General features: G+C 39.6%; 1 protein-coding gene across 13 annotated transcripts in view; it reads left to right on the top strand.

The window, feature by feature from the left end:
- Nucleotides 1-26831, top strand: part of ADAM22 (ADAM metallopeptidase domain 22) — a 269416-nt gene that overhangs the window by 219626 nt on the left and 22959 nt on the right. For 12 of the 13 annotated variants that reach the window (XM_075557630.1, XM_075557625.1, XM_075557619.1 and 9 more), the window contains 9 exons: nt 3727-3807; nt 7899-7949; nt 8169-8232; nt 10002-10107; nt 11259-11378; nt 14533-14701; nt 15427-15541; nt 18238-18328; nt 22620-22637. In XM_075557630.1, the coding sequence (XP_075413745.1) occupies nt 3727-3807; nt 7899-7949; nt 8169-8232; nt 10002-10107; nt 11259-11378; nt 14533-14701; nt 15427-15541; nt 18238-18328; nt 22620-22637 (815 nt within the window). The remainder of the gene's footprint in view (nt 1-3726; nt 3808-7898; nt 7950-8168; nt 8233-10001; nt 10108-11258; nt 11379-14532; nt 14702-15426; nt 15542-18237; nt 18329-22619; nt 22638-26831) is intronic. The other variant, XM_075557629.1, reaches the window with a different exon arrangement.

Raw genomic sequence — 26831 nt, 5'->3', positions numbered from 1 at the left:
TTCTTCCTTCCTTTTTTTCCCTCCTCCAGCCCCACTATCATGTTTACCCATCATCACCTCAGTAATTCCTCTCAGATAAAATTGGATTGATCAAACACTACCATAAAGGCTCCACCCTCCTCACCATCAATTTTAGAATTTACTATCCCCCTGTACCTGTCATTATTGGCTCACTGCTCACCTCCTTCGGCCTCCTTCCCTCCATGCCCCCTAGGAACCATGGGCTCTGTCTCTGTGAGTTTGCCTATTCTGCCTATGTTGCATAGATACGCACCGAAAAACCAGGATGAGAAAGACCATACAGTCACAAGTCTAACAGGGATGCTGCCACAGAGCAGACGGACCTCTCTGTTAACAAGAGAGAAGGACGTGTTATCGTCCATCCGCCCAGTCTCCTTTCCTTTCAGCGTTCTACGTCCTGGGCCCTGCTTACCCACAACGCGTACTCTCTTTTAGCAACTATCACTCTGTATGGGAGTAGAAAGCTCTGTCTTTCTCCAGAGGAGCAGCTGGTGGTTTCCAACCACTGGCCTTCTGGATCACAGCCCATGCAGAACCACTACACCAGACATTGCCACGTGTCCTTGTTTAGAACAAAATCAGCCACTTTTAGGCAATTCTCATCACAACCACATTTTTATAAGCATTTTTTCACACTTTTTCTTATGGAGCAAGCCAATCCCAAGGAAGGTGGTGATTTGTGCAGGCTTACTCGATAATGAGCGATAGATGTGGAATTACATCCCAGATCTGCTGGCAGCAGTTTGCTTTATATCCTCTTTCCACTGTGCCTTCTGGCAACTTACTGAGTCAAGCAAGGCAGCGGCAGAGATGTCTGACAGTGCTCTCTTAAAAAAAAAAAAAAAAAGGACGATTAAACTAAATGCGAAACAGGCATTCTCCCCTCTGGCTATCTCAGTGTATTCTGTCTGCCTCCTCTGACTGCCATAGAAAAGGGGTACCAGGTTACTTACTTACTTGAACCCTCCACTGCTTAGACGCCCAGCTGTAAAGTGTTTAATTTCACCAGTTGCTTTGCTTTTTAGAATTAAGCTCCTTGTGACAAAGTCATTTCAAGGAGCAAGTACTAACTTTAAAAATGAAAATACCCAAAATTGAATGGCATGATTAACTAACACACAAAATATGCTACAGCTGCATCAGCCAAGTAAGATCTCTTCTGCTGCTTCTCGATGGCCACCCATTCCCCGAACTCCTAAGGGACCCAGGCACAACATAGGGAACGGAGGTGAGAGAATAGAAGAACGTGTACCTCCCTTTATCCACCTTTTCCGACATGTATCTACCATAGCATATCTATAAAACAGGGTTTGGCAAACATTTCAGTGACTGGATAGTGAATAATGTAGGCGTTGTGGGTCCAAAAGTCTCTGTTGCAGTTCTTCCATGTGGCCTTTGCGACAAGAAAGCAACCAAGGAAGATACATTAGCACCTGTGTGTGTTACCATAGAACTGTCTTAAAAAGCAAACAAACAAAAAACCAGGTGACCAGGTGGATTTGACCCCAAAGCCATGCTTTTCTTTTTCATTAAAAGATCATTTTATCGGGGACTCACAGTTCGTACAACAACAGTCCACACATCACTTGCATCGAGCATATTCGTACATATGTTGCCATAATTATTTTCTAAACATTTACTTTCTATTGAACCCTTGGTATGAGCTCCTCGTGTTTTCCCTCCCTTCTCCCCCTGCCATCCTCATGACCCCTAGATATATTATAAATGGTTACTATTTTCATATCTTACACCACCTGCTGTCTGCTTTACCCCTCGGTTTCTGTTGTTCATTTTCCTGGGGAAGTGGGGGTGGTTATGTGTTCATCGCTGTGATCGGTTCCCCCTTCCTCCCCTCCTCCCTCTTCCTTCCCCCTCCCCTCCTGGTATTGATACCTCTATTCCTGTTCCTGGATTCTGTGTGTCGTGAGCTCTTATCCCTTATCTGTACCTATGTACATGCTCCAGTCTAGCTCACAGTGAAAGGCAGGAATGGGGTCATGGTGGTGGGGGGTGAGGAAGTCTCAAGAAACCAGAGGAATATTGTGTTTCAAAGGTGCTGTGTTGCTCCCTGGTTGATTCACCCCTTCCTTGTGACTCTTCTGTGAGGTGATGTCCCATTGTCTACAGACGGGTTTGGGGTCTCTGCTCTGCTCCAACCTCCCCTCGTTCTCAACAATATGGTTTGTTTGTTTGGGGTCTTCTGATGCCTGTTACCTGATCCCGCCAACAACTCACGATCACACAAGCTGGTGTGCTTCTTCCATTTGAGCTTGTTGTTCAAAACCATACTTTTGCAGATCTCTTCTTAAAATATTGCTTGCTTGCCCATTATCGCTCTTTCCTCGCTGGGATGTAAGTCCTGACGGACAGAATGTTAGTGCATGTAGTTACTGCTCTGTCCCAGCACTGAGAATAAGTTCTTCCTCACTCTCTACTTCTGGAAGTGCCCTGGCAGTTCTTGACCTTTATATTGGATATAAAATCTGCCTTAAAACTGTTCATATTTCTACCTCAGATGTTCTAAAATTATATCTTGCTTTAATCCCCAGAGGAAAAGTAGAACAATGTATTATCTTGCTTATTCTTTATTCTTATGGCCACTTATACCCTCCCCCCCCCCTTGGAAACGTAAGTTGGGCACAGAGTTCGTGTTCTGTTTCCCACTTAGTCCGTCATGGCTGGGATAGTGCCTGAAATATTCTAAATGCCTAGTAAATCCTCGATGAATGAGCAAATTCTGTTTACATCCCTAAAACATAGCTGTTAAAATCCTGATTGGAGCTGGTAGTTTACAGTGCAGGAGTTGTAAGACCTGCAGGAGACTTGTGAGCAAGGGGAAGATTAAGTTCACACAGGAAGTGTGTATGTATGTGTAGGAAGCAAATGATGTGTTATGTTTATGTAAGTAGAGACAAAAATTTAGAACGTCCCTGTCCAAATTGTTAACATTAGTCTCCAGGGGGATAGGATTAAAGTGGAGAGGGGATGGATGATAACATATTCTGTATTTCTGTTTTCTTTTGTTATAATGAGTGTCCTTGCAATTTATAAATCCAATGAGGTTTAAAATTTGTTTTTACAACTCTGACACCAAAAGTTCTACAGATATTTGAAAACAGACCCAAAACCAAAGGCAAACAAACAAAAAAAATCTCGCACATACAGCCACAAGTAACAGAAGCATAAAAACAGTAAAAAACAAAATTTAGATCAGTATGAAACTGAGCCAGAAGGGAAGTCAGGAGGAGGGGAGCTTGAGAGAGAGCCTGGCCAGAAAGTCTAGCTTGCACACCCTCCTGGAAGGGAGTTTCGACTTTCTTGGAGATACAACAAGGAAGAGAACTGTGGAAAAAGTAGTTGTAAGAATGAAAAGCTTAATGTAAATCCAAGCGCTTTGGGGAATGGAGAATTTCTAGAAGTTGGCTTACCTTGACCCTTGGATATCAGGCACTATCGTGTTTTAGCAAGATATCGTCAGTCTGATGTGGGATGAATATGTAAATTATTTCACACAAGAAACTCTCTTAAAACCATTAAAATAGCATTTTCATTCAGGAACTGTGGTTTTCACATCTGCCATTGTAAGATAGCTCGTGATATTCCTATGCAAACAATTTTCATTTTGCTTCTTTAGATGGAACTGTGAGAAGTTCTTTTTTTTTCCCTTTTTACCACAGTTTTGCACATTAATTTGGTTCATTTTAGTTTCAGCCGATGGGGACTGTGTGCCGAGAAGCGGTAAATGATTGTGATATTCGTGAAACATGCTCAGGAAATTCAAGCCAGGTAATGTATACGATCACTGCTCTTAGAAAAAACCCTGCTGTTGAGTTGATTCCACCTCATAGTGACATAGTCGTACAGGATGCAGTCGCACTACCTGAAGGGTTTCCGGGATTAATCTGCATGACAGCTGACTGCTAGATCGCTTTCTCCTGAGAAGGGGCTGCTGGGCTTTTGCTGCCAGTTAACAGCCAAGTCCTTCGTCACTGAGCCATCTGGGCGACTCAAAACCCTGTGGATAAAAGTAGAGACGACTTGACCAAACCAAAAAGCAAACTTCTGAAGACACTCCAGGTAGAGAAGAATGGTCCAGTGGGGTTTCCAAGGCTGAAGATCTTAGGTTAGCCGACTGCCACATCTTTTTCCTGCATTGACTAGTGAGTTTGGACCTCCAATGTTTTGGTTAGCAGCCCAGTGCTTAATCACGGTTCCACCCGGGCATCTTTATGGCCCCTTTATAACTCAAGAGATATGTAGACAGACAGATGCTTCATGGGACTGCTCATCGATGTTTACTTCACTGATTGTAAATTTCAGTAAAGAAAGCTCGGGCATATGTTCCGCATACTTTTGTCTTGTTATTGAACTTACCTGCGTGCCTTGCCTATTCTATTTTTGTTTAACTGAGATAAGAAGACGTTTTCTTTCTATCTGTTGATGGAGGGCAGAAATGACAATAGAGACTTTTCTTCAGATGGTTGACCCAAGAGCGATAGCCACCAGAGTAGAGAGACCCATAAAACATTGGCTTTTCAGGAAAAGACCCATTTCTTGACTTGATGCTTGTTTGCCTAAGATAGCTTGTCTAAGAGATCAAAGGCTTCTCTTGAATCTAATGCCATTAGTCATATATAGGCAAGTGGGGAAAAGTTGGACCAACTTAAGAAAGGGTTCGCAGATGTCATCGTGGTCAGCCCTTGCTTTGCCCTGTCGTGTCGGACAGCACACTCACCGTGGACGGAGAAACCATGAACCCATGATAGTGAGTTTCATCAGTGGGGAAAATCATACCCTATGACTTTCAAATCTCTTTTGTCAAAGTAACTAGAACTCTCCTATAGTTGGTTACAAATACAGAGGGAAATTTAAAAGTAATGACCCTATCAATTGTTTGGTATACAAGAATAAGTAAAAAAAAATAAGTTGCTAAGAAAATCATACCTACTGTATTAAACAAAAATATAGAATTATGAAGCTTTTCTTGACATAGACTCCATATAAGTCTACACACTTCTGAAGGAGGTAGTCCTATCTCTCCAACCTTTACCCAAAGAATAAAGCCGTGTTAAAACAGCAACGTCCAAAGAAGTCTGAAGGTTGGCAAGGCAGGCATGAGAAGTGGCTGGGTAGAGTTTCCCAGGGAAGTTCTGGTTAGGGCCGATTTGCTGTTCTTGAAGAGTGAGTTGGGTGGTTGCGTTATCGTGATGCAAGAAACCTCCTTGGTACAACTCCCCTGGCCTTTTTCTTAGCAATGCATAATTTGTTTTTCTTTAGTCATCAAAACGAGCCTCTTGATTGCCCGGTTTCCTTCAAGAAAATCCGAGTACCCTGAGAGTCCCCCAAACCACCTCCATAGCTTTCAGAGCTGACTTGGATTTAACTGGTGTAGCAGAAGTCTTTGGAAGCCACTGTTTGGATTGGACCTTTTTGGAGGCGTCATATTAAGTACATTAAGATAACTTGCCTGAAGCCATCCGTTGATTACAGAGCCTTGTTTACACATGCTTGGTGTGGAATAAACCTGTGCATGTATGAACTAGAACCCTAATAGTAATATATACTTATCCTTTTATGATAAATTTTTAAAAATTAGGAATTTTTAGAAGTAAAATATTTTTATTTCTTTGTAAAAACTCTTTCAGGGGTAGTTTGAAACTTGCTCATCTTCTTGCTGTTTAGCCTAGGATATGGAGAAAATATTATTTCTATGCTTTGGCGAAGTGTTGTCGAAGTTTGGATCACCTTCTAGCAGTGTACTCCTGTCTTTCAATGTTGTGAAATAGCTCTGAGGGCGCCTTTAAGGGGAAGCGTTTTGTTTTTCTCAGGGTTCCTTCCCCTAGGAGCGCGTCACCTTTTATCAAAACCACGGACTTCTTCGTGTGGGTAAGCTCTGCTGCAGCCAGTGCTTCTGGCCACACAGCTAGAGCCCTGTGAGCTGCAGCGCGTGTATCCTGTCCCCCCTCCCGCCCCGCGGTGAGCGATTCCTTCTGTAAGTCCATTTAGGGTTCATTTGAGCTCCCTTCCAGTTGTCATTTTTCTTTCTTCTTCATCTTTTTTTGTTTCTCTTTTATCTTTATTGGCCAATTCTCACTTTTGATTTTCTATTTTTATAATCTGTCACATGGGTGATATAACTTATCACCGGACAACAAAGAGGCTGCACAGCTACACTCTTTGCTGTGTGCCTGTGAACTGAGGAACAGATGAGTGGTGCCCGATCGCTGTCAGACTTTGGAAGGAGTGATGGGAGGGTCACTAGTTGCGATCTGCACCTGTTGGCTTGCATGGCGATTTGGGGGATTGCCGAGGTAGCAGCAAGCTTGTTCTGGGGACACACCTTGAGTACCAGAACTGCGTGCAAAGCCTGGGCTGGTTGCATATTGTTCTTTCTCCAGAGAAGAGAGTTACAGGGATGGTAGTTTTAGATTAACCATTGAAAATGGCTGTTTTTGATTAGGAGACTAAAGATCTTGTGCATGAAATTAGTTTCCTCTCTTTCGATTTAATTAGAAATGTTTCTCTATGTGAACCCCTACTGGTGATGATGATATAAGGAAATGTTTAGCCCTCAGGCTTCTGGAGGGACTGTATACTAGTAACATTTCTTTACAAAGCAGTTACAAATAAGTAGCCAGAATTTTAATGTATTCTAAATCCAAAAGTAGTGTCTGCCTGAAGATGCTTTCGCTGCTTTAGCTGTAACAGCATACATTGGGGTCATTTTAAGTGAATGTTTAATACATTGGTTATGTAGTTTGTTAATTCACTAGAAATGATACATGTGAAACGTTCACTCTGAAATGAAGAAGTTTCTGTGATGAAAGAAAAGGGAAAATTACAATATATAATATATAATGCAATTGGATATGTTTCAAATTTCATAGGAAAGGGTAGGGAGAGTACACACCAAAATGTTGAAAGTAGTTGCATTTGGGTGGTGAGAGTATGAATTATTTTTTGTGATGCTTTTCCCTACTCTCTTACATTTCCCCAGTGAGTACTTAATGCATTACTATGATGATCGAAACACATAAAATGATTGCTTCCCAGAATCTGGAGATGCTGCGCGTAGAGAGCCAGTGCTGTCATCACCATAACATCATGCAATTTGGGCTTTCCCTTTTGAAGGGGCATTTTCTTTTTTAAAAAAGAAGAAGAAACATGGATGCATATTACAGTTTGGAAATACTGTTTATTTACAAAATTGCCTTGCAAACTTCTGCAGTTTCCATGAGCGGGGAAAAGAAGGTTTGCCAAGCCTGGCCTTTTCCTACCATGCTCCCAATAGAGTCTTGCTTCGAGGGTCATTAAGAGCACTGGCTGTTTTGCGCTCTGGAAAGGCAAAAGCCAGGAATCTGTGCTTACTGCTCCACCTCCGCCGGCATTCTTTTTATTTCATCTGTGTGCCCTCTTTTTCTTGCTCTGAACAGTGCTGCTTCTGTGTGAAACAGGGTTCTCTTCATGACAACCTTCTGTGAGTCCACTGCAGTCAGATCTTAGTTCATTTTTTTGTTGCCTTTGGTAAATGTAGATTATTAGGAGGAAGTACACCAGCTGCATTTCATCCTGAATTCTCTTGCAAAGTGGTTTTGGGGACTGGGGAGTAGCAACAAAGTCTGTACTAGAGACAGTGGCTGTTCCTCGACGGTGATGACAGAGCTTTGAAGTGTGTTGTAGCCCTGGTGTTATCTCACAAAGCTGTGGTCATTGAAATGCTTGGAACTCTCTTGACCTTCTTGGTTTTCCTTCTCAGGTAGTTTAAAAGGCAAATCATATTCTCTGACGTTATTTCTGAAATGAAAGTATTAAATAGATTAGCTCAAGCTGATACCTTTCCTCTGCATTTGACTCACAGTTCTGTTCTCTTGTTCTAGTGTGCCCCTAACATTCATAAAATGGATGGATACCCATGTGATGGGGTTCAGGTAGGGCACTTCATTTTCTTTACTTGCATTTTTTATGTACACCGCCATGAGAGAAATAATGAGATCTCATCAAAAGAAGGAAATCCATTTAAATGTCATAACCAATACTGGAGATCAAAGACTTTATAATGCGCATCTACTATTTTCCCCATGATGTTTCTTCATTTAGCGAGTGTAAGCAGGTATTGCATTGCTAATGGGTGTGCCTTTTCATTGCAGGGAATTTGCTTTGGAGGAAGATGTAAAACCAGGGACAGACAATGCAAATACATATGGGGACAAAGTGAGTAAATAGTGTGTCCTTTAAAGTATGATCTTTACAAGGACGTGTACTTGAAGTAGGATTTTGACCACTTCGTGACTGGAAGAAACAGCTTAGATGCTTTCATGAAAATCAGAGAAAGACACTCCTTTGGGAGAACAAAGCCCCACACATCTTGGCTAGTGAGCAGTGCCTTTGGATGAAACAGAAGGTAGCTTTGCTGCCAGGCAGATGAAGCCTACGCCAGGGCACACAGTCAAGAGAAAAACCAACCTGGATTTCAGTTCCACTTGGACTTCCCTCAGCTGAGAGCCCTCAAGCAACACCTGTGTAGCCATATGGGATGGACATGTGCCCTGGCTTGGGCATGCCTGACGTAGAACTATTGCCACTTTAGCTGGTGTTGCTTTTTTCTCCTCCAATATCTTTCTGTGTGTGGCCCACATTCCAACTCAGAGGTAACCTTCTGTGGATGTAGCTCTGCCAAAAAAATTTCTTTTTAATGTTAAGTCTCTTCAAAATATGTTGTGTTTTCACAGGAAACATATGACATTTATATTAAAGATATATTGTGACTCTAGGTTTATATTTAAATATTGTATAATACATTTTCCCAAGAAGTTATTATTGGCCCTTCCAAAAACAATTTCTGGTCTACACCCTCTCTGAGAAGACAGTGCGTACTAGAAGTCAGGTTGTAAATATAATGAGTTCTAGGAAAATCCTCAGTTATCATAAACAGTGACTTTAATCATCATGGGACAACAGAAAGTCGATGCTTTCATTTGAGCAATTAGAGAAAATGTGATTGGGTAAAGTTTAGCCCTGTGGGTTTGTATTCTGAAAAAAGCCGAATTGCATTTAAAAAAAATCTCTTCCACTTGAGGAAACAGAGTAGCCGAGAGCAAGAAGTAGGAAGAGGAACTACACACACAGGCACACATTTATAATGTGCACCAAAAGTTTTCTCACGATCGGGGTGAACCAATAGTTGATTTCTTAGATAAATCTATTGACCCACCGCAACTTCAGGGGGGAAAATGGAAAGAAGATAATCTAACAAAGATGCTACCATACCATTAGAATGCATTCTCAGTATGATTTTAGCACTGATTTCAGCTTTTCTAATCACAGAATGAAATTAAGCGGTTCATTAAGAAATAATGAAAAAGTAGAAAATATGCCACCATTTCCCCCAATTCTTAATGATAGTGCACAACTATGTTAAACCCACTGTGTTAATTACTAATAAAAGTTGCTGGGCGAGAAGTGCATACTTCAAGTACGGCAGCCGTGAAAGGGCCTCAGAGAAACCACCAAGCCCACTGCCATCAGGTCGGTGCTGACTCGGCCCTAGATAGAGTTTCGGAGGCAGTAAATCGTTATGGAAACAGGTGGCCTCATCTTTCTCCCTTAGCGCTGCTGGTGGATTTGAACCACTAGCCTTGCAGTCAGCAGTCCAGTGCTTACCCCCTTGCTGGGAGAATTTTATTCCAGGAGCCATTGGTGGCATAGTTGTTGGCCAAAGGCTAAGGAGGTCAATACTTGCAACCTACCTGTCTGGATCCTTCCAGCAGTCTAAAGATACTTGTTTCCCAAATTTCCAATGGGCAGTCTTGACCAAATGAACCCGTGTATTAGATGTCTGGGGTGTGGGAAAGCTCTGAACTGGAGTTACAGTATTTTGAATTGATAACATTTAGAGTGAAGGAGAGTCTTTAAGGTGCGTGTTTCTCTATTGTAAACATTTGATCAGTCCCTGGCTGACAGCGCATTTTTTTGTGCTTCAGAGGTGACCGTGTCGGACAAATACTGCTATGAGAAACTGAATATTGAAGGCACCGAGAAGGGGAACTGTGGCAAAGACAAAGACACCTGGATACAGTGCAACAAACGGTGAGGTGACCTCCTTAGAATCTGTCGCTCAAGCAGGCAGGCAGCATCATTTTTCAGGGACCAGCAGCCTTTCATTCCCATTCGGATTGCTATTCCTCACACTAAGAACCTGTATTATTAACTTGTAAGTTATTTCCTCTGCAAGCAGCTTTATTAGTTTTAACCCCCAAGTTTGAAGGTATTATGTATTACATTGTATTTCTGTCTCAGTTCCTTGGAGAGAGGGGAAGACATCATCTTCCTGAGAATGTGGGAAGGTGCACTGAAATGCCTTTTCTGGTTTTTGCTCCAGTCCGAAGTCACAAGGGATCGATTGCTGCTCCTTCAGCGATGGCCCCACAAGGGAGAAAAGGCTGTGCAAGCACCTTTAGACTCCTACTGTCACCAGTCAGCAACCTATCCCTCCTTGACCCTCGCCTCGACCCCACTTTCTCTGTGAATCCATTCCCCGTTGACTGTAGAAATGAATTATCTTCCTCCCCCTTCTGAACCCTGACGATCCTTTGTACTATTCTGTGGCCCCGGTTCCAACTCTGTTTAATAAGTATAAATATATTGATTTACATTCTGACCTAGAATATAATTTCCCAGAAGGTAAAGATCATGTCTGATTTTCTGAATATATCATAAAATACTAAGTAGGTTCTGGGAACATAAATGGTACTTAAAAAAATGAAATAAATACCCCTCTGTGTTGAGAAAACATTTTTGTTTAAGACAGATGCAGTAAAATGAAATGCAGTAAATAGTATATCTTTAAGGGTGAATTGATTTTTGTTCCTAAATTGATATATTATAGATGGCTCTAGTATAGGAAAATTCTTGTGGATTTAAAATTTTTCTAAAATTTTCTACTAAAGTCTGGTAGATCTGTATAGCATCTTACTTATCGATTATTCAGTCTTCACAAGAAACTTATGAAAGAGGTTTATTATGATCTCTATTAATAATTAAAGTGTGTTAGACATAATGGTACCCAACATCATTCAAGATATTTTACAAGTTAAATTTGAATTATCTGTGGTAGAAGAGGGAACAGTGAAACATGTTGAGGAAGGGATGGTCATGCTAAATTGAGAGAGATTCTTGTTCAAACGGTAAAGGATTTGCTCCATCTTTATGGATCTATAATTGGTACTCTTTTGAAACAGGGATGTCCTCTGTGGTTACCTTTTGTGCACGAATATTGGTAATCTACCAAGACTTGGAGAACTTGATGGTGAAATCACATCGACTCTAGTTGTGCAGCAGGGGAGAACATTAAACTGCAGGTAATGACCTGACCATTTTATGAGAACTTGTCATCTCACTTCCTAGGGACACAGTTGAAACTTACTTCTGCTTTCTGTTCATGAGTATATTCGTAAGCTCAAATAGAATCTTAGTCATAGGAGTAGGTGAGTGTACACCGAGAGAAAAGAGATGGAAAGAAGAATTAGGTAGTGGGGAAATCCGTAGTTTGTTGTTGTACATAGAGTTTCTATGAGTCAGAACCAATTTGACAGCACCTGCCAACAACAGAGGTCTGTTTTATTTATTAGTAAATCCAGTCGATTTAGTTTGCACTTTGTTAAGAAAAATTAATGGGAACCATTGCGTAAGCGCAATGGATTAAAGAAATGCATCTACTTCTGCACTCGCCCTTCTGTGGCCCCACAGAGAGGACACGAAATAGATTTGTTTTAGAAAGCATACATCCAGTATGGATTGTTATAAGAACTGTAAGAGCTCCCAATAAAAGAAAATTAAGAAAAAAAGAATGCATACATCCACAGGGAAAGGAGCTGGCAGCCATGGCATTGGAATGTGGGAAGCAAGTGTCTGCGTGACAAACGACATCAAATATTAGAAAGCTGAATCCTAAGCCACTCATTGAGACCTAGCCCAATACAATATGCCAGTCCCCGAAATCTCAGAAGTTAACAACTGCACCTGGTTATAAAGAGGGTGTAAAGAAATTCGGGGTATAGGTGCTGAAATTTTAAAAAATAGGTAAAAATTTGTTAAAGAAGCAAATAGATCCACAGGTTACTTTCTTGATCCACTTAACCTGGGGCTTGCCTACCCAGTGGAAGATTGAACTTTATCACCGCAGAAGGTAAAACACATGGTCTTCACCCTAGAGAACAGCAGGCTAGATTGATAGCGTGGGTTGTGGGGAAGTGGTTTGGCTCACTGATGTTCAGTCAGAAAATCCTTTTAAAAAAATCCTAAAATTCCCAATCATTTTTTGGATTCCTGTGCCAAATAGGAGCAGGGTATCAAAGAATAGCAGACATGTGAGGGGAATTTTGCACATGAAAAAATAAAACACAAAATCAGAAGAAAAACAACAAAAGCAATTAGTATTTGCAAGAGACTTGTTCTATTAGGAAACAAAAATAGGATGCTTATTTTTAAATGTGGAGCCTATTCAAGAAGAAAAATGTGCTGCTGGAAATTTAAAATATGACATAAATAAAACTCAGGAGTTGCCATCGCCTCCTGGAAAGTAGAGCAAAAGGACCACAAGGTGGGACGTGGGTAACTGCTTACTAGATCAGAACAGGCGCGACTCAGAGGAGAGAAGACACAGCCGAGGAGCTGGCGAATGAGTAAATCGAGAATGCCGTCTAGAAACGAGGAACCTCAGCTGCCAAATTAATGGTCTCAGCCCAGGTACAGGCACCGTGGGTGAAATTAGGGACACATGTAAACATGTCGTTATGAAATTTCCAAAGATGGCACAGGATGCAGCACTGAGCCCTGGTGGCATATGGGTTGTGCGCTGGGCTGCGAAATGCAAGGTCAGCGGTTTGAGAACACCAGCCTCTCTGTAGGAGAAAGATGAGACTTTCTACTCAGAAAAGATTTACAGCCTTGGAAACTCACAGAGGCATTCTGCTCCGTCCTACAGAGTTCCTATGAGTCACAATTGACCCAGTGGCACTGAATTTGGATTTTGGGGTGATTTATTGGGTTGTGTTCCAAAAAAAGATCCCTGGGCATCAGTAGATAGTGGAGGAAATTATTTCTAAACTGGAATTAGGTACATAGGCAAATTATCATTCAAGTGTGAGGGTAGAAAATACAGAGTTTTCAGTATGTAAGTTTTCTCATGCTTTGCTGAGATTTACTGGAAAGTATTCTTCCAGTAAATGCTTTAATGAAAATGTTAGAACAAACCGGACTGAGAAAAGTGAGGAGTATAGGATGCCAATACCCACCAGAGAAAAGAGATTGGACAGTCCTCAAATTGTTGGTACTGAGTGGAAATCTAAGAATTACAGCTCCACATTGGGACAGGCAAGCCAGAAAATTCCAGAAGAGATTTTTCTAAAATGATGAACTAATGCTCAGACAATCTGAAGTGGTGCTTTTGTCAGCTGGCAGAAAGTTTGGATTAATTTTTAATTCGTAATACAAAAATTTTCTATAAATTTTTTTATTAATTTTGAATTAGTAAGAACTGTGGAAATTTTTGTAGAAAAGTAATAAAAAACAACAAAAACTAGATTATTCTGCTAGTCTGGGTCTACTAGAGAAACAAATTCATAGTCTCTCACATGTGTATAAGAAAGAATTTTATATACAAGAGCAATTAAATATTGAGAAAACATCCCAGCCCAGTCCATATCACATGCAAAAGTCCAATATTAGCCCATATGTCCGATACCAATCTATAAAATCCCCTTCAGACTCACGCAACACATGCAGTGATGCCGAATGCAGGAAGATCACAGGCCAGTGGGTGGAAAGTCTTATGGATCTAGTGGCAGTGGAAGCATCTCAGCACTGGCAGGGGTCTCCGTGTGGCTCCTTCAGCTCCAGGGCTCTAGAGTAGCTCCATGTGTTTTCTCAACAGGAATGCCTCGCAGAGAGTGAGCCTGTGTCCCGCCTCGAGCGAGCTATTTATCCTCTTAGCGCCTCCAAATGAGCTCATCAAGCTGCAACCTAATTGACAGACTAAACTCCACCCCTTGACTCTTAAGTTTCAAATAGACAACAGATTATGTAACTACCAAAATTATTAATGTGAGGGAAAGACAAAAATTTCTGCAGGAAAAGAAAGGATTTGATCATGATAGTCTTTTTTGCTTAACTGAATTAACATTTAGTTGTTAATTAAGCTAAAAGTATGGTGGGAAGGTTGAGGGAAGGGAAAATGGAGTGTGTGAGGTAGGAGAGGTAGACAGAGGATAATTTATCAGATTCCACAGATAAAAGCCAATGGATAATGCCTTCAATTAAATAAAATTAAAAAGTAAAGGTATATATAAACTAACAAGAGAATTAACAAAAGGCACTTATATGACTGATTTTTGTTAAATAAAGATAAAATTGAGCAGGTGTGCTATTGCTCACTTGTTAGTTTTTGAATATATTCTCCATATGAAAATGGATGATTGGAAACGCAATTTCTCTTCACTCTTAATTCATTTGCAGTGGCGGGCATGTTAAGCTTGAAGAAGATGTTGACCTTGGCTATGTGGAAGATGGTACACCATGTGGTCCCAGAATGATGTGCTTAGAACAGAGATGCCTTCCGGTGGCTTCTTTCAACTTCAGCACTTGCTTAAGCAGTAAAGTAGGCACAGTTTGTTCAGGAAACGGGGTACGTATTTTTCCAGTACCTGGCCAGTGGTCAGGATTTACTTCTTTTATATCACAGAAACAAATACCACTTTCAACTGCTTATTTGCCTAATTATGGCAAATTTGATCAAACAGAAGACAGAAATCATACTGTAAAAACCTGCCTCAGTGAGAGCTGCTTTGATCTTGAAGTTAAGTCTTTCCTGCTCCTCACTGCACTGAAACTTGTCTTGAATTTAAAAATCCAGATATAGATTCTCTCTCCTAGTTGGAAATATAAAGAAATACTCCTTTTCTGATAATGTCTAAAAATTTGGTATAAACCACTGTGTGATTTCTCTCCCCGATTGCTTTACTTAGGGAGCTCATGCTCCCATGGCTCTGAGGGAGCTGCTTTTTCTGTAAGTTGGGCTGAGGGGCCATGGTAACAGTCTATAAAGCTTTCTTCTCAGACCCCTACAAGCATCAGGCTTCTCTCTCCTGTATTAGATTTCTCTGGATCTCATTCAAGTTTCACACAGATGAAAAAATCACTGTTCCCTTGTAATCATCCACTGGTTTTTAGAAAATATCTCTTCAGATAGTTGAGTAGGGAACGAAAGCATGAATGAATGGAAGGAATTGAAAAGTACCCAGAATTTTTTAGTATCACCAAATTTTGTCTGTTATAATTATAAATTAATGCTTATTTTTCGTGCCTCTGTACTCAAGAGTGTGTTTGCTCAAGACTGAGTTTTGAATTTAGGTTTGCAGTAATGAGCTGAAGTGTGTGTGTAACAGACACTGGATCGGTGCAGACTGCAGCACCTACTTCCCACACAATGAGGCTGAAAAGGCGGGCATTACTCTGTCTGGCAATGGTAGGTACTTCATTTGGTATCATGACATATTTATCATACATGAGGAGGAAAACCATTGTCCTTCAGATATTTTTATTTGAAATATTTTTATAGGCCAATGAAATATAAGTCAAACTCACATGTTAATGAATTCTAATGTATCACTAGGGAAAACCTTTTGAAACTTAACGTTCCCATTGACAGGTATATGGTATAAATTATTCAATATATGTTCTTCTTCTGAGCTAACATTACTTAGTCCTATCTCTGGTTGAAATTTTTCAAGTATTGTACTTGTTTGCAGATGTCAAACAATCTATTCAACCTAATGGAAATCATAAATTTAAATTTCTTATAAGTGCAGAAAATTACTATTTGAAAATTAGAGTCTTTTATATTTGGGGATGGACTAAATAAGAATATGAACAATCGATTAAATATTAATTAGAATAATTATATTAATTAAAAATAACGAATGGCCATTATATTATTTATTAATAAAATTATTTGATTAATTAAAATATGAATTAAAATATTCTGTTTCTGTATTCTTTATTATATATAATATCATCCATAGCCAAACCCAGTTTTATAGCCTGAATTCTAGATAGTTCTAGAAGTAGTACCCTTGGCTACTGTCTGGAAGGGGTTTAAGGAACAACAAATGCAGTTCTACACGTTGGGGTGACCCAAATGGCAAAGTAGAACTTAAATGCAAACGGTTGAAATAATTCATGTCTTGGAAGTAAATATACCTTTTAAACTACTTTATTAGTTCATTGTTGATTATTTTTAAATTAAATTATGCTCAAACCGTAACAATCATTTATCTCTAAAAATCTCAGCCAATATGACTATAAAGGAAATCATAGTATTTGTAGTTTTCACCCTTAGCCATGGTTGTGTGGGGCTGGTTCTAATAGATAATCCAGATATTGACATCTATGGGTTTAAGTGTCTTATCAACTCTTACACCACTGCTTAAGAATAATGAAGACCACAGGCCAAGTTGATTGACCCTGTTAACTCACTGGAAGAAAGGGAGATGAGGAAGTAAGGAAATCCCAGTGACCCAAGGGATCCAATGGCATCTGCTTCTACCCACCCCTCAGGGCATGCGACATTAGGCCAGTCTGCCCAAATGCCCTAGCTCTGTCATCCAGCATGCCTGCAGAGAGGCTGCTGCTTCTGTCGTGGGGATCTCAGAACTGCCTACGGTCGTACAGGATTGCTGATACTAGGTGGATAGAAGGATGCCTTAGGTATTACGCAGGCAAGGAGAGATTTGAGCAGCTCTGGATGAAAGCACTGAAATTAAACGTGTTGTCCAAATTATTATCCGCACATCAGACATCCTGGGATCAGAACTTGTTCTCAGATCTTCCTTTTCTGCTTTTGGGTCTCTCTCACGTTGACCTTGTTGACCAAGCCTTCACCTGACAAGGCTATTCTTACTGTCATGAGCCTCTTAAGGAATCTGTCTCCGCTCTAACAACAGATGCTGGCTCTGCCCTGCCACTTACCAGTCCAGAACTTCAGTTCTGCCCTACCTTCTGCGTGCCCTGGCTCTCTGCTGGTCCAGTGCAGCCTCGCCTTCATGCTACACCATCACCAACCTCTAGTTCTAGTTTCCTCTCTCTAGGATACCACAGTATCGTTGCCAAAAGACCAGAAACTATAAACCCGGTGCTTTAAAAATCTACACCACCCAAGTGTTGATAGTGTAAATTATAGGCATGTTTTGTTCCTGAAAGGAGCTGCTGGGTAAGGATTGTGCTGCTATCCACAGGACTGGTGGTTCAAGCCCCAGTCACTCCTCAAGTGCCCTCTCTCCCAGAGAGATGGTGCTAGCTGCCCCTGTAAAGATTTATAGCCTCAGAAACCGGATGTCGGCTCACTCTGAATCAGAATTGACTCGAAGACATTGAGTTTTGTTCTTCTTTAAGGAGTTTTTACTTACTTTGAGAGACTCTAATACATACATACACATACACCAAGAAACAATACAGGACCATGCACAGTTATTAACATGGAGTGATTTAAACAATAACACTTCTTTCCCCAAAAAACGTGGGTGAAGGAGAGACAGCAGTCAGTGTAAGAGATGGAAATAATAACAATTTATCAAGGGGTCACGAGGGTGGGAGGGAGACAGCGAGGGAAAAAAGAGGAGGTGACACCACGGGCTCAAGTAGAAAGTAAAAGTTTAGAAAAGAATGATGGCAACATGTGTATAACTATGCTTGATACAGTTGAGGTATGGATACAGTTGATGGATGGAATGTTGATAAAATTTATGTATAGAATTAAATGATTTAAAGCCACAACAAAAAACGTACCCCAATAGCCCTTCTGGGATTTCTGAGGAAGGAGTCAGGGTCACAAGAAGCATGGCTTTCTAACCCTTCTTCCCCAAAGATGCTGTGCCAATATCGTAATTTTGGGCCCCATTTTTCCTTCACTCTCCCTTTTTTGTTCAGTTCAGTAACCTCATTGGGAATTGTAATGATGTAAAAATGTACTTGCACAAGAACGTTTAAAGGAACATACATAAAGAAATTTTAAACAAATTTACAATGGAAGCTAAGTTATGGTTCAGCTTTTGTATAAAAGTAATAAAGTTAGTGTGGTGATTTCGGATCTATAGAATAAAGCTTTTGAAAGAGGTTTACACTAGAATTTCATGTTCGTAACTGCTTGTCATCATTCTCCCACAGGTGTTGCTGGTACCAATATCATAATAGGCATAATTGCCGGCACCATTTTAGTGCTGGCCCTCATCTTAGGAATAACTGCATGGGGCTATAAGTAAGTGAACCATCTCTATGTTGCTACTGTCGAAATACACAGTAACACATTTCGGTTGAATGAAAGGTATAGAGAGTTTTGCATCATTGCGTAAATATATTTGCCAAGAAAATGTGTCTTGGCTCAACAGTCAGTCAAATGACCATGGTTGGCATGGTTAGCCGTTGGAGTTAAAATTCTTTATCATAGGTTGTGAGGCAACTGCTGTCTATTCTAAGGGTTCTGAGTATTGCTCTAAGATCACTAGGTGAATCAAAATTAACACGGCTCTTACGCTGTACAAAGGCTGCTGTGGTTTTCCCTTGCGTTCACAACATCTTTTGACTTATACCCATCTCCGGAAGCCTAGGAGGGACTGTCATTCAGCAAGCGTGGGGCTTTGAGAACGGTGCAGTGACGAGAGCCGCCGGTTCTCTGAAAGGCTTCCACTCTGTGCAGTGTTCTAGGGCGAAGCCTCTTTCCTTCCCAACCGCTCTAATGGCAGCTCTGGGGCTTGTTCAGTACGGGATGTTTTTGTGTGACAAAAATGCTGTTCAGAGGTTGGTTTGTTTGCTAAAATTAAACTTGGATTTAAAAAATGGCAAGACCTAAAACTCTTCCTTAGCTTCAATGTTCAACTGGTAATATTTTGGGGTTGTAATTGTGAAGTATAAAGAAGTCATAAACCAGCTTTTGGAAACTTTGAATAGTGTTTGATCTTCTTAAAGATTTACTAAATAAGTACTTTCAAATGCTTGACACTCAGTTATGTGTTTATCGTGTTAGATTTTCTTTATAAATTTTCTTTTGATGTACTTCAATGTTATGATATAAAAAGCCCTTCATATTCTAATAGCTGATTTAAACTTAATACATACAAATGAACAAATGGTAAACCTTGGATCACCTTTAAGAGTGTAAACTCACAACTATACTTATATTTGATGATGATATTTTAATCCCCAGGCCCAGAGTTTTCCTCTGTTTGAACTTGCAAATTTTGCTGGGCATATAGGCATTACCCCATTTTTCACTTGTTTTCCTTAGTGGTCATATTTAGATCATGAAGAGATTTTTGGATTAGTAAATTTTAGACTTAAATAAAATTATCTCAAGCTTTCAAAACTTATCATTTTTCTGTGAATTAAATTGTGTAAAATCTCCAAATAGTTCCTGGCCCACAGATCATTCTGTGTACATTGCCTTAATTAATTAGTTCGGTTATAACAAAAATACCACAAATACGTGGCTTTAAACAAACCTACATTTAGTCTTTCACAGTGTGAGAATCTCCATGTCTACGTTAGAGGGCCCAGTTCTAGGAGAAGGCTTCTCTCTGTGGGCTCTAGGGAAAGGCCTTTGTCGCCTTTCAAAACCAGTGGAGTTGACCTCCTTTGGACATCTCCACGTGTCTTGGTGTCAATCGTTCCCTAGGTCTAGGAGGCTCTCAGCGCAGGGACCCCAGGTCTGAAGGATACTCCACTCTTTCTTTTCTTGGTTGTTGAAGCCCCCTCTGATCTGGGCTGGCTTGTTTAATCTGTTTATATCTCAGAAGAGATTGGCTCAAGATTCCATCTAATCATGCAGAATGTATCCTTCCTCAGGAACACAACAGCTTTTTATTTTGCCTCATTAACATCTTAATGGTTAGGAATTAAAACCATTAAACCCTGAGGAAAATCACACCAGGCGACAGACTGGAGGATAAGTACATCATGCTAAGGATCATGATCTTGCCAAGTTGTCACACCTTTTGGAAGGCCGCAATTCCGTTTATAACATACTTAGTTCCCATTTATTACCTGACATGGTTTTAAACCAATTGAATCAAAGGAAACAACTTTAAAAGTAAATGACAATTGCTTGGTGTGAGGTGAAACTCAGAAAAGAGTTGTCTTTATGGATAGCAGTTAGTTAATCCTAGGATAATCGTTATATGCCATTAAAACACAGAAAGACCCTGGTGGAAGGACGTGAATGAAATTGCACAGTCAGTCGATCATGGTTACAGAGCCTTGTATGTTTAAGGTGAGCACAGCAGATCGCTCTTTTCTCCTGATTAAATGAGCATTGAGCACTGAGTTCATCCACCTCTTCAGCTCTTGATCTGTAGGTTCTTTGTTGATAGATCATGAGGGATACTGTGTATTTATATTTGTACAATCTGACTTCCGCATAACACAGAAATGAAAAAACATTTAGTCCGAAAGACTTTTTTTAATGGATTTTTTTCTTTGATCAGGCCTTAGGCCTCAGGGAAGTTAGCCATATTTTGGGAGTCATAGTATTTCTTCAACTTTCCAAATACAAAATGTATGTAGTAATGCGACCACAAGCCTGGCTGCGTGGGAGTAACTATGTGGCGACATTCATCACACTCAAGAAAGCCGAGAGGGATTTGGTTAGCTTTCGCAGTGGCGGTTTGCTGCCACCTAGGGGTCACAGTGGATATTTCAGTTTTACAATCTTGGAAAGACCTATCCGAACACATGAAATCTCGATACCACTCCCGTTAACCCCTGACATCCCCTTGTCCACTTTTAAATTATAGTTGGGAGTATTTCCTGCTGTAGATGATTGTTTATTTCTCATGATGATTCTTTTGAGGTTTTGCTTTTTCATGTATGAATATGTATGCTTTGCAAATTAAGAGCGGCAAATCTTGTTCATGTTGCAGTATTTTCTTAATAAGTAATTTGAACTCAAACGGTGAAAGCTTTAATATTTCTGAAATGATTCATCTATATTTTTTAAAATAGAAAGAGGGTGGGGAAATTTTAGTATGGGAATTATAATCCAGGAATGTGGTGTTTCACATAGTCTTAACTAAAATGCAAAAATGAATTTAAGACCTAAAATCGCATATTTGATTAGTTCACTGAAAATACGTACCCCCCTCCAACCTTTGGCATGGGGAATAGAAGAAACGGGAAATGAGGAATAGTCACGTGAAGTTGGTCATAGTTGCGTCAACATGACTTAGGTGATCAAGTGCAAGGAATGACCAGTAAAATGTGTGTAACAGAAAATTTCCAGGCTTATTTTTCATCCTTTCTGATGCTTTCAGGAATGAAAAATCAAAAGCAAGGAACTGGCATTTTTATTCCTCAGCACCATTATTGAACGTGAGACTTAAACGGTGTGGGTGGGCTAAGTTGGCAGGTGAAAGTGGTACAAATGGCAATCATATGGCAACCTTTAGCCTTGGTCTTAGAGGACAGAGCCCCACATCACTCAGTTTCTTCATCTCTCTAGCATGGCTGGAAAACGGTGCTAATATCTGCCATGGTAGATGAAAACAGTCTGGTACATGATGACCCAATTTTCTTTGAGAGACTTTTATAAAGGAGCTCATGTATTTTAATATATTGCCAAATTTTAAAACTGAGGTTTAGCTGTGAATAATGCATTCCCTATGTGAAGCTTCAGTGACCAAGTAGCATTAATGTAGGAGGCCCATAACTACCGTGCACTAACTCAATTTAGGAGACCCAGAACAGCCATGCACTAACTCATATTTATCTTACGTGATGAACTAACATGTTCTGACATCAATTTAGGTGGCCTGGTGGCTTAGTGGGTTTAAGTATTGGCCTGCTAGTTGAAAGGCTGGTTAGTGGGTTTAAGTATTGGGCTGCTAGTTGAAAGGCTGGTTAGTGGGCTTAAGTATTGGGCTGCTAGTTGAAAGGGTGACAGTTTGAACTCAGCAGCCACTCGGTGGGAGAAAGGGAAGGCAGTCTGCTTCCATGAAGACTGACAGCCCTGAACAGCCAGAGGTCCTGTGGGGTTGCTCTGAGTCAGATTGGACTTGAAGTCAGTGGGTTTGGGTGTGATTGGTGTCAATTTATGATCTCCTCTTTAAAATGCTTAGGGTTGGATACAGTTTAGAGTATACATTCTAAAAGGAATGGATTGTGATTTTACTTCTGTGAAAATAACAGTTAATTTAGCTAAGTAATTTGCTTCATTTGTTCCATTGTTTACAACTAATGTCTGAAAACCTATGATTGAAACATGAGTGACTTTAGAGCATACTAAAAATTTAATACTACTTATGTTGTAAAAACATGTTACTCTTTAGCAATTGCACTTATCCATGTGTTTAAAAATAGACAATGGTTTGATCACTAAATGTTTATTACTTCTTCTAATACCTGAGTGAAAATTTAAATCTACTCAATATCTTCTAGTGTAGATCTCTCGATGAATGCTAGATAGAGCTGTATATTTGTTTAGTACTCTCTCCCAATACATATCCATGAGTAACTAACTTTTATTTCTGTTTTTTTTCTCTCTTCTTGTCAATGAATAGAAACTATCGAGAACAGAGGTATGTGATGAGAATAATCAGAACCCGTAACTCAGAAGTTTAAATCCTGATAGCATCTTTGGAATATATACATAAATCGAATTCGCTTGATTTTTAGGCTACAATTATTATATGCTAATCCTGATTTTCCATGACCTTGAATAATTTTAATAATGATACTATAAAATACATTTATTTAAAGTTGATCTGTTTAATCTTAACAATTTGAGTTCTTTTATCCAACAATATTACAATCAGTGAAGGCTCTAATTTATGTAGTTTCCATAGTGAAATGTATGTGGCTATTGACCTTTTTCCCAACTAAGCAAACTTCTACATTAAGATATCACATCGTAGGCACCACTGGGAGGCTACTGACTTGCCTGATGTTTATAATGGCACACTTACTGCCTCGTACTTTCTAAGGAAATGTGTGTTTCTTTTGCTGTTTTTAATATCAGTAATGTCCACGTGTAAGCAATAAAGCTTATTTGGGCACAGTGTTGCCTTCAGGGGAATGTCCTAGTATCTGGTGAACCTATTTTGTCTTTGCGTGGGAAAATATTTTTATAGAATAAACAATTATTCAGGCAGTCAAGAAAATTTACACAGTTGAATCTTTGATTATCTAGTACTCATTTAAAAAATAAAAAAAGCCCATGGAAGAGGCCAGACATCCCATTCAGCATAATCTGTTTAACCGGCAGCATTTAAAAAGAAGTGGAGCATTAACATCTGAGATATTTATGTAGATTTCTGTTTCTGTAGCTTTCCCCTTTGTTCCATTCAATGCCTATGACAGATTAAGATAAAGTGTAATCAGCTGGGTATTGCCTTTCTGGGCCGCAATCTCAATTTTCACAAATGGAGAAATCAAACTGTACTGTTCTATCTTCTTTCACCCTGTAATTTAAAATCCCTGTAACATTTTAGCCAGAAGTATCGATAGGGTATGTATAAAGTAATGGCTCCCACTGCACATTTAGAACCTGGTAGATATTAAAAAAGATTGCCCTGTCCGGGAGAAACAAATTCATCATTTATGAAAGAAGTACATCTGAGACAATAGATTACATTAATTTTTTTCTAGAGTTGTAAACTCTTCTGTTAAAAAGCACTAAAAAGCAGCAGGTACCATATAGACCTTCTGCCGGGAGGGAGTTGATAAGTCTTAGCAGAAGCCTAAGGTTGATAACTTTCTCCAGTAGGAAATAAAATTAGACCAATAAGATTGCCAGAAATTGATGATTCAGCTCTATTTCTCATAACCGGGAAAGATATAATGTAATTTAATATAGCTAAGTGATTTAGGAATTTAATAGGATGTAAAGTGTTTCAAATGTGTAACATAAGCAAAGTTAAGGCAGTGAGAAGCCACGTAAATAGGACAATTGCCCAAATATACGCAGAGGTATAGGGAAGAAACCATTCGCACCCACCGCCTCCTTTCTGTTGACCTCTTCAACCTTCTTTCTGCCTTTGGAATCACTCACTCATAATTTCCAAGCCAAACTCTTTTGGATCTGGTTCACATTTTGAGAGGTGACATATTCCTAGCAGAGATTGGATAGATGTTGATAGAGTTTATCAACAGGACTTTTCCCTCCTTGGCATGCCTTCTGAATATCTGCGTTGCCTTGTGGCTCTCAAAACAGAAGGAAGTAGGGGGAAAAAGAAATTGAATAAGAAAGTCCTGAATATGTTAAGATTCTGAAGGAACTATTATCTTCCATTTTGAGGATACATCTTTGTGGTGGTGGAGAAGGTAGGGAGTTGATGGATTAAAGTGAGCATGCAGGAGTTCACAGTCTTGTGAAGATAGCTACAGATATGAAATTAAGATATGCCCAGATCCTAGGCATGGCAGGGAATAGATGTAAACATTTTGACTTGCTATTGCCTTTAAATTAGTTTTTCATCGGTGATTACATAATGGAAGGGCGAGTTAACAAGGGGGTAAGGAACCCATTTGCTAGGATGTGATCTTGAGAAGTAACAAATTTTCCTTAGCTCTAACTCAGACAAAGGAAGTTATTAATATGTGGTCCCTGGTGAACTCTGTGTTTCTGATACTCAGAAGAAAGAGGTGGATGTGGTTGTTCTAGAAGAACGGAACCCACACGTAAACTGGCTGAGCTCTTGAAAGTGGGTGAGCTCACAGTTTGACTTTGGCGCGAGATGTCGAACCTTGTGAAATGTGTAAAGATTGTATTTTTATTAGTGATGCCAATTTGGGCCTTGTTTTTGAATTGTTGTAGAAGGTGAGCAAGTAAATCTCTCAATTAATGTAATAACCTGATAGTTTTTTTCTCCTGAGAATGTACACTCAAGTTTTCCCTTTTTTGAAGGAATGGGATATGCTTAATAGCAAGTCTGACAAAAAAATTAATGAGAAGAAAGCTCACTTTCTTTTTGTTTCCGAAAGCTACGCAATGAAAAATAACAGCCTTGAGCACAGCGGAAGCTGCTCTCCAGAACTAAACAATATCCTTTTACATTTACCAGTGCCTTCATGTGAAGGTTAAAACCATGGGACCAAGGAGCCAGGAAGAGACCTTAGACATTTTGCAGGAAGAGGATGATGAGTTAGCCATCTCTTCAACACCTTCACTTTTTTTCCTGTTGATTTTTAAAAAGTATTACAGCATACTTGCTTTAGGATATAGCAGCTGTATGCTTTGTAAACGGGATTATAAGTTTGAGTTTTCAGATGGGCTTGCAAAATAGCAATAGAATAACAAACATTGGTTTTTGGATATATAAAACATCTATATTCGTTTGCAATCTTATCCTCATTCTTTGAATGAAATAGACACGAGCCATTATAATTAATGAGAAATATGAATAGTTGGATCATATTGTCTTGATCCATGCTGTTACCTTAAGCAGAAAGCTATCTCTGCCCACTTCTTTTCTCTTTAACCTGTTTTGGTCCCTGTGCATTCTTCTCATGAGCTTACCACCTTTTCTCAGACCTTTTGTAGTTTGTTTCTATCTGGTTATGATTTCTGTGATTTTCATACCTCTGTCAGTGTGGCTTGGTATACACTATGCACTATAACTTAAAGCCTGAAAACGGGCCATTCCATTAAGAGACTTCCCAGACACCAAACAAGCAGGAGAGAGTCCTTCAACATTATGTGTTAGAGTCGATTAACTGTTTTTGTTTTTCATTTCTCCTAATTTTGAGAATTCAACTGATTCTTACATTCAATGGGACTCTTTGGGGAATGATCTCATAAGAGTCCATGATATTCTCCAATGGCTTTGGGGATAATGTAAGAAACATTCCCCTTTAAATTTAGAATGGAAACAACTAGATGATTTATAATTATGAACACTTTAACAGTTGGCCGAAGTAGAATAAAAGTAAGCTAGCACTGAGCATAGGTGCTACAGACTGAGGACAGAGCATGATAACAGTGGCATGAACCAGCTCTTCCAGAGTCCTTAAATCACAGGGACTGGTCCCTGCCTTAGAGTCTGGCAGATACCTTCAAATCAATTCAAAACTCAGAGTGAAATACCAATTCAAGGTTATGTGCAGATATCCTTTAGTTAATGTAGGAAGAGGTCCTTCTTTGAGAAAAAATAACTTAGCTAATTACAATAAACAATAGCCTCCCCTTATTCCTCCACTGTCATTATTTTTTTAAAAAGCATGCACATGTTTACTACATCTATACATACCATGTGGAAAATATGACATAGTTTTCCCATTCTAAAATTAGGTCAGACTGTCTGGCATGGTAGTCACTATAGGCTTCAAAGAATGCTGAACAGCCTCAGAGATCCAAAGGGTCAGTCTGCTCTGTCCCATATGAGTTACTATGCGTCTAAATTGACTGGAGGGCAGTGAACTGTGGGCGGTTGGGGTTTTTTTTTTGTATTAACACATATCAATATGAAGGTGCTTTATTTTTCCCTTAGAGCTTGTATTTCATAATATATTATCGTAGGACAGATATTATGAACTGAAGTCTAAGGATTTAAAATATTTAGAAGGACTATATACAAAAGAATTACGGTCAAAATCAGTAGATATGAAATACTGGAAATAGAGGAGTAGACTTAGAGTTAAAGATGTGCTTTTAGATCAATTGAAAAAAATTTTCTCCAGAGTTCTAGAGCTGTAGGATAAGATAGCATTAAAATAATAGGAGTGTTTAATCATTCAAAGAAGAAATAGCCAAGAATTATAAACATTTATAATAA

This window comes from Tenrec ecaudatus, chromosome 9 (genome assembly GCF_050624435.1).
Source record: "Tenrec ecaudatus isolate mTenEca1 chromosome 9, mTenEca1.hap1, whole genome shotgun sequence".
In the NCBI taxonomy this organism is placed as follows: Eukaryota; Metazoa; Chordata; class Mammalia; order Afrosoricida; family Tenrecidae; genus Tenrec; species Tenrec ecaudatus.
The sequence above is the reverse complement of the archived record's forward strand: the minus strand, read 5'-3'. Positions and strand labels throughout refer to the sequence as shown.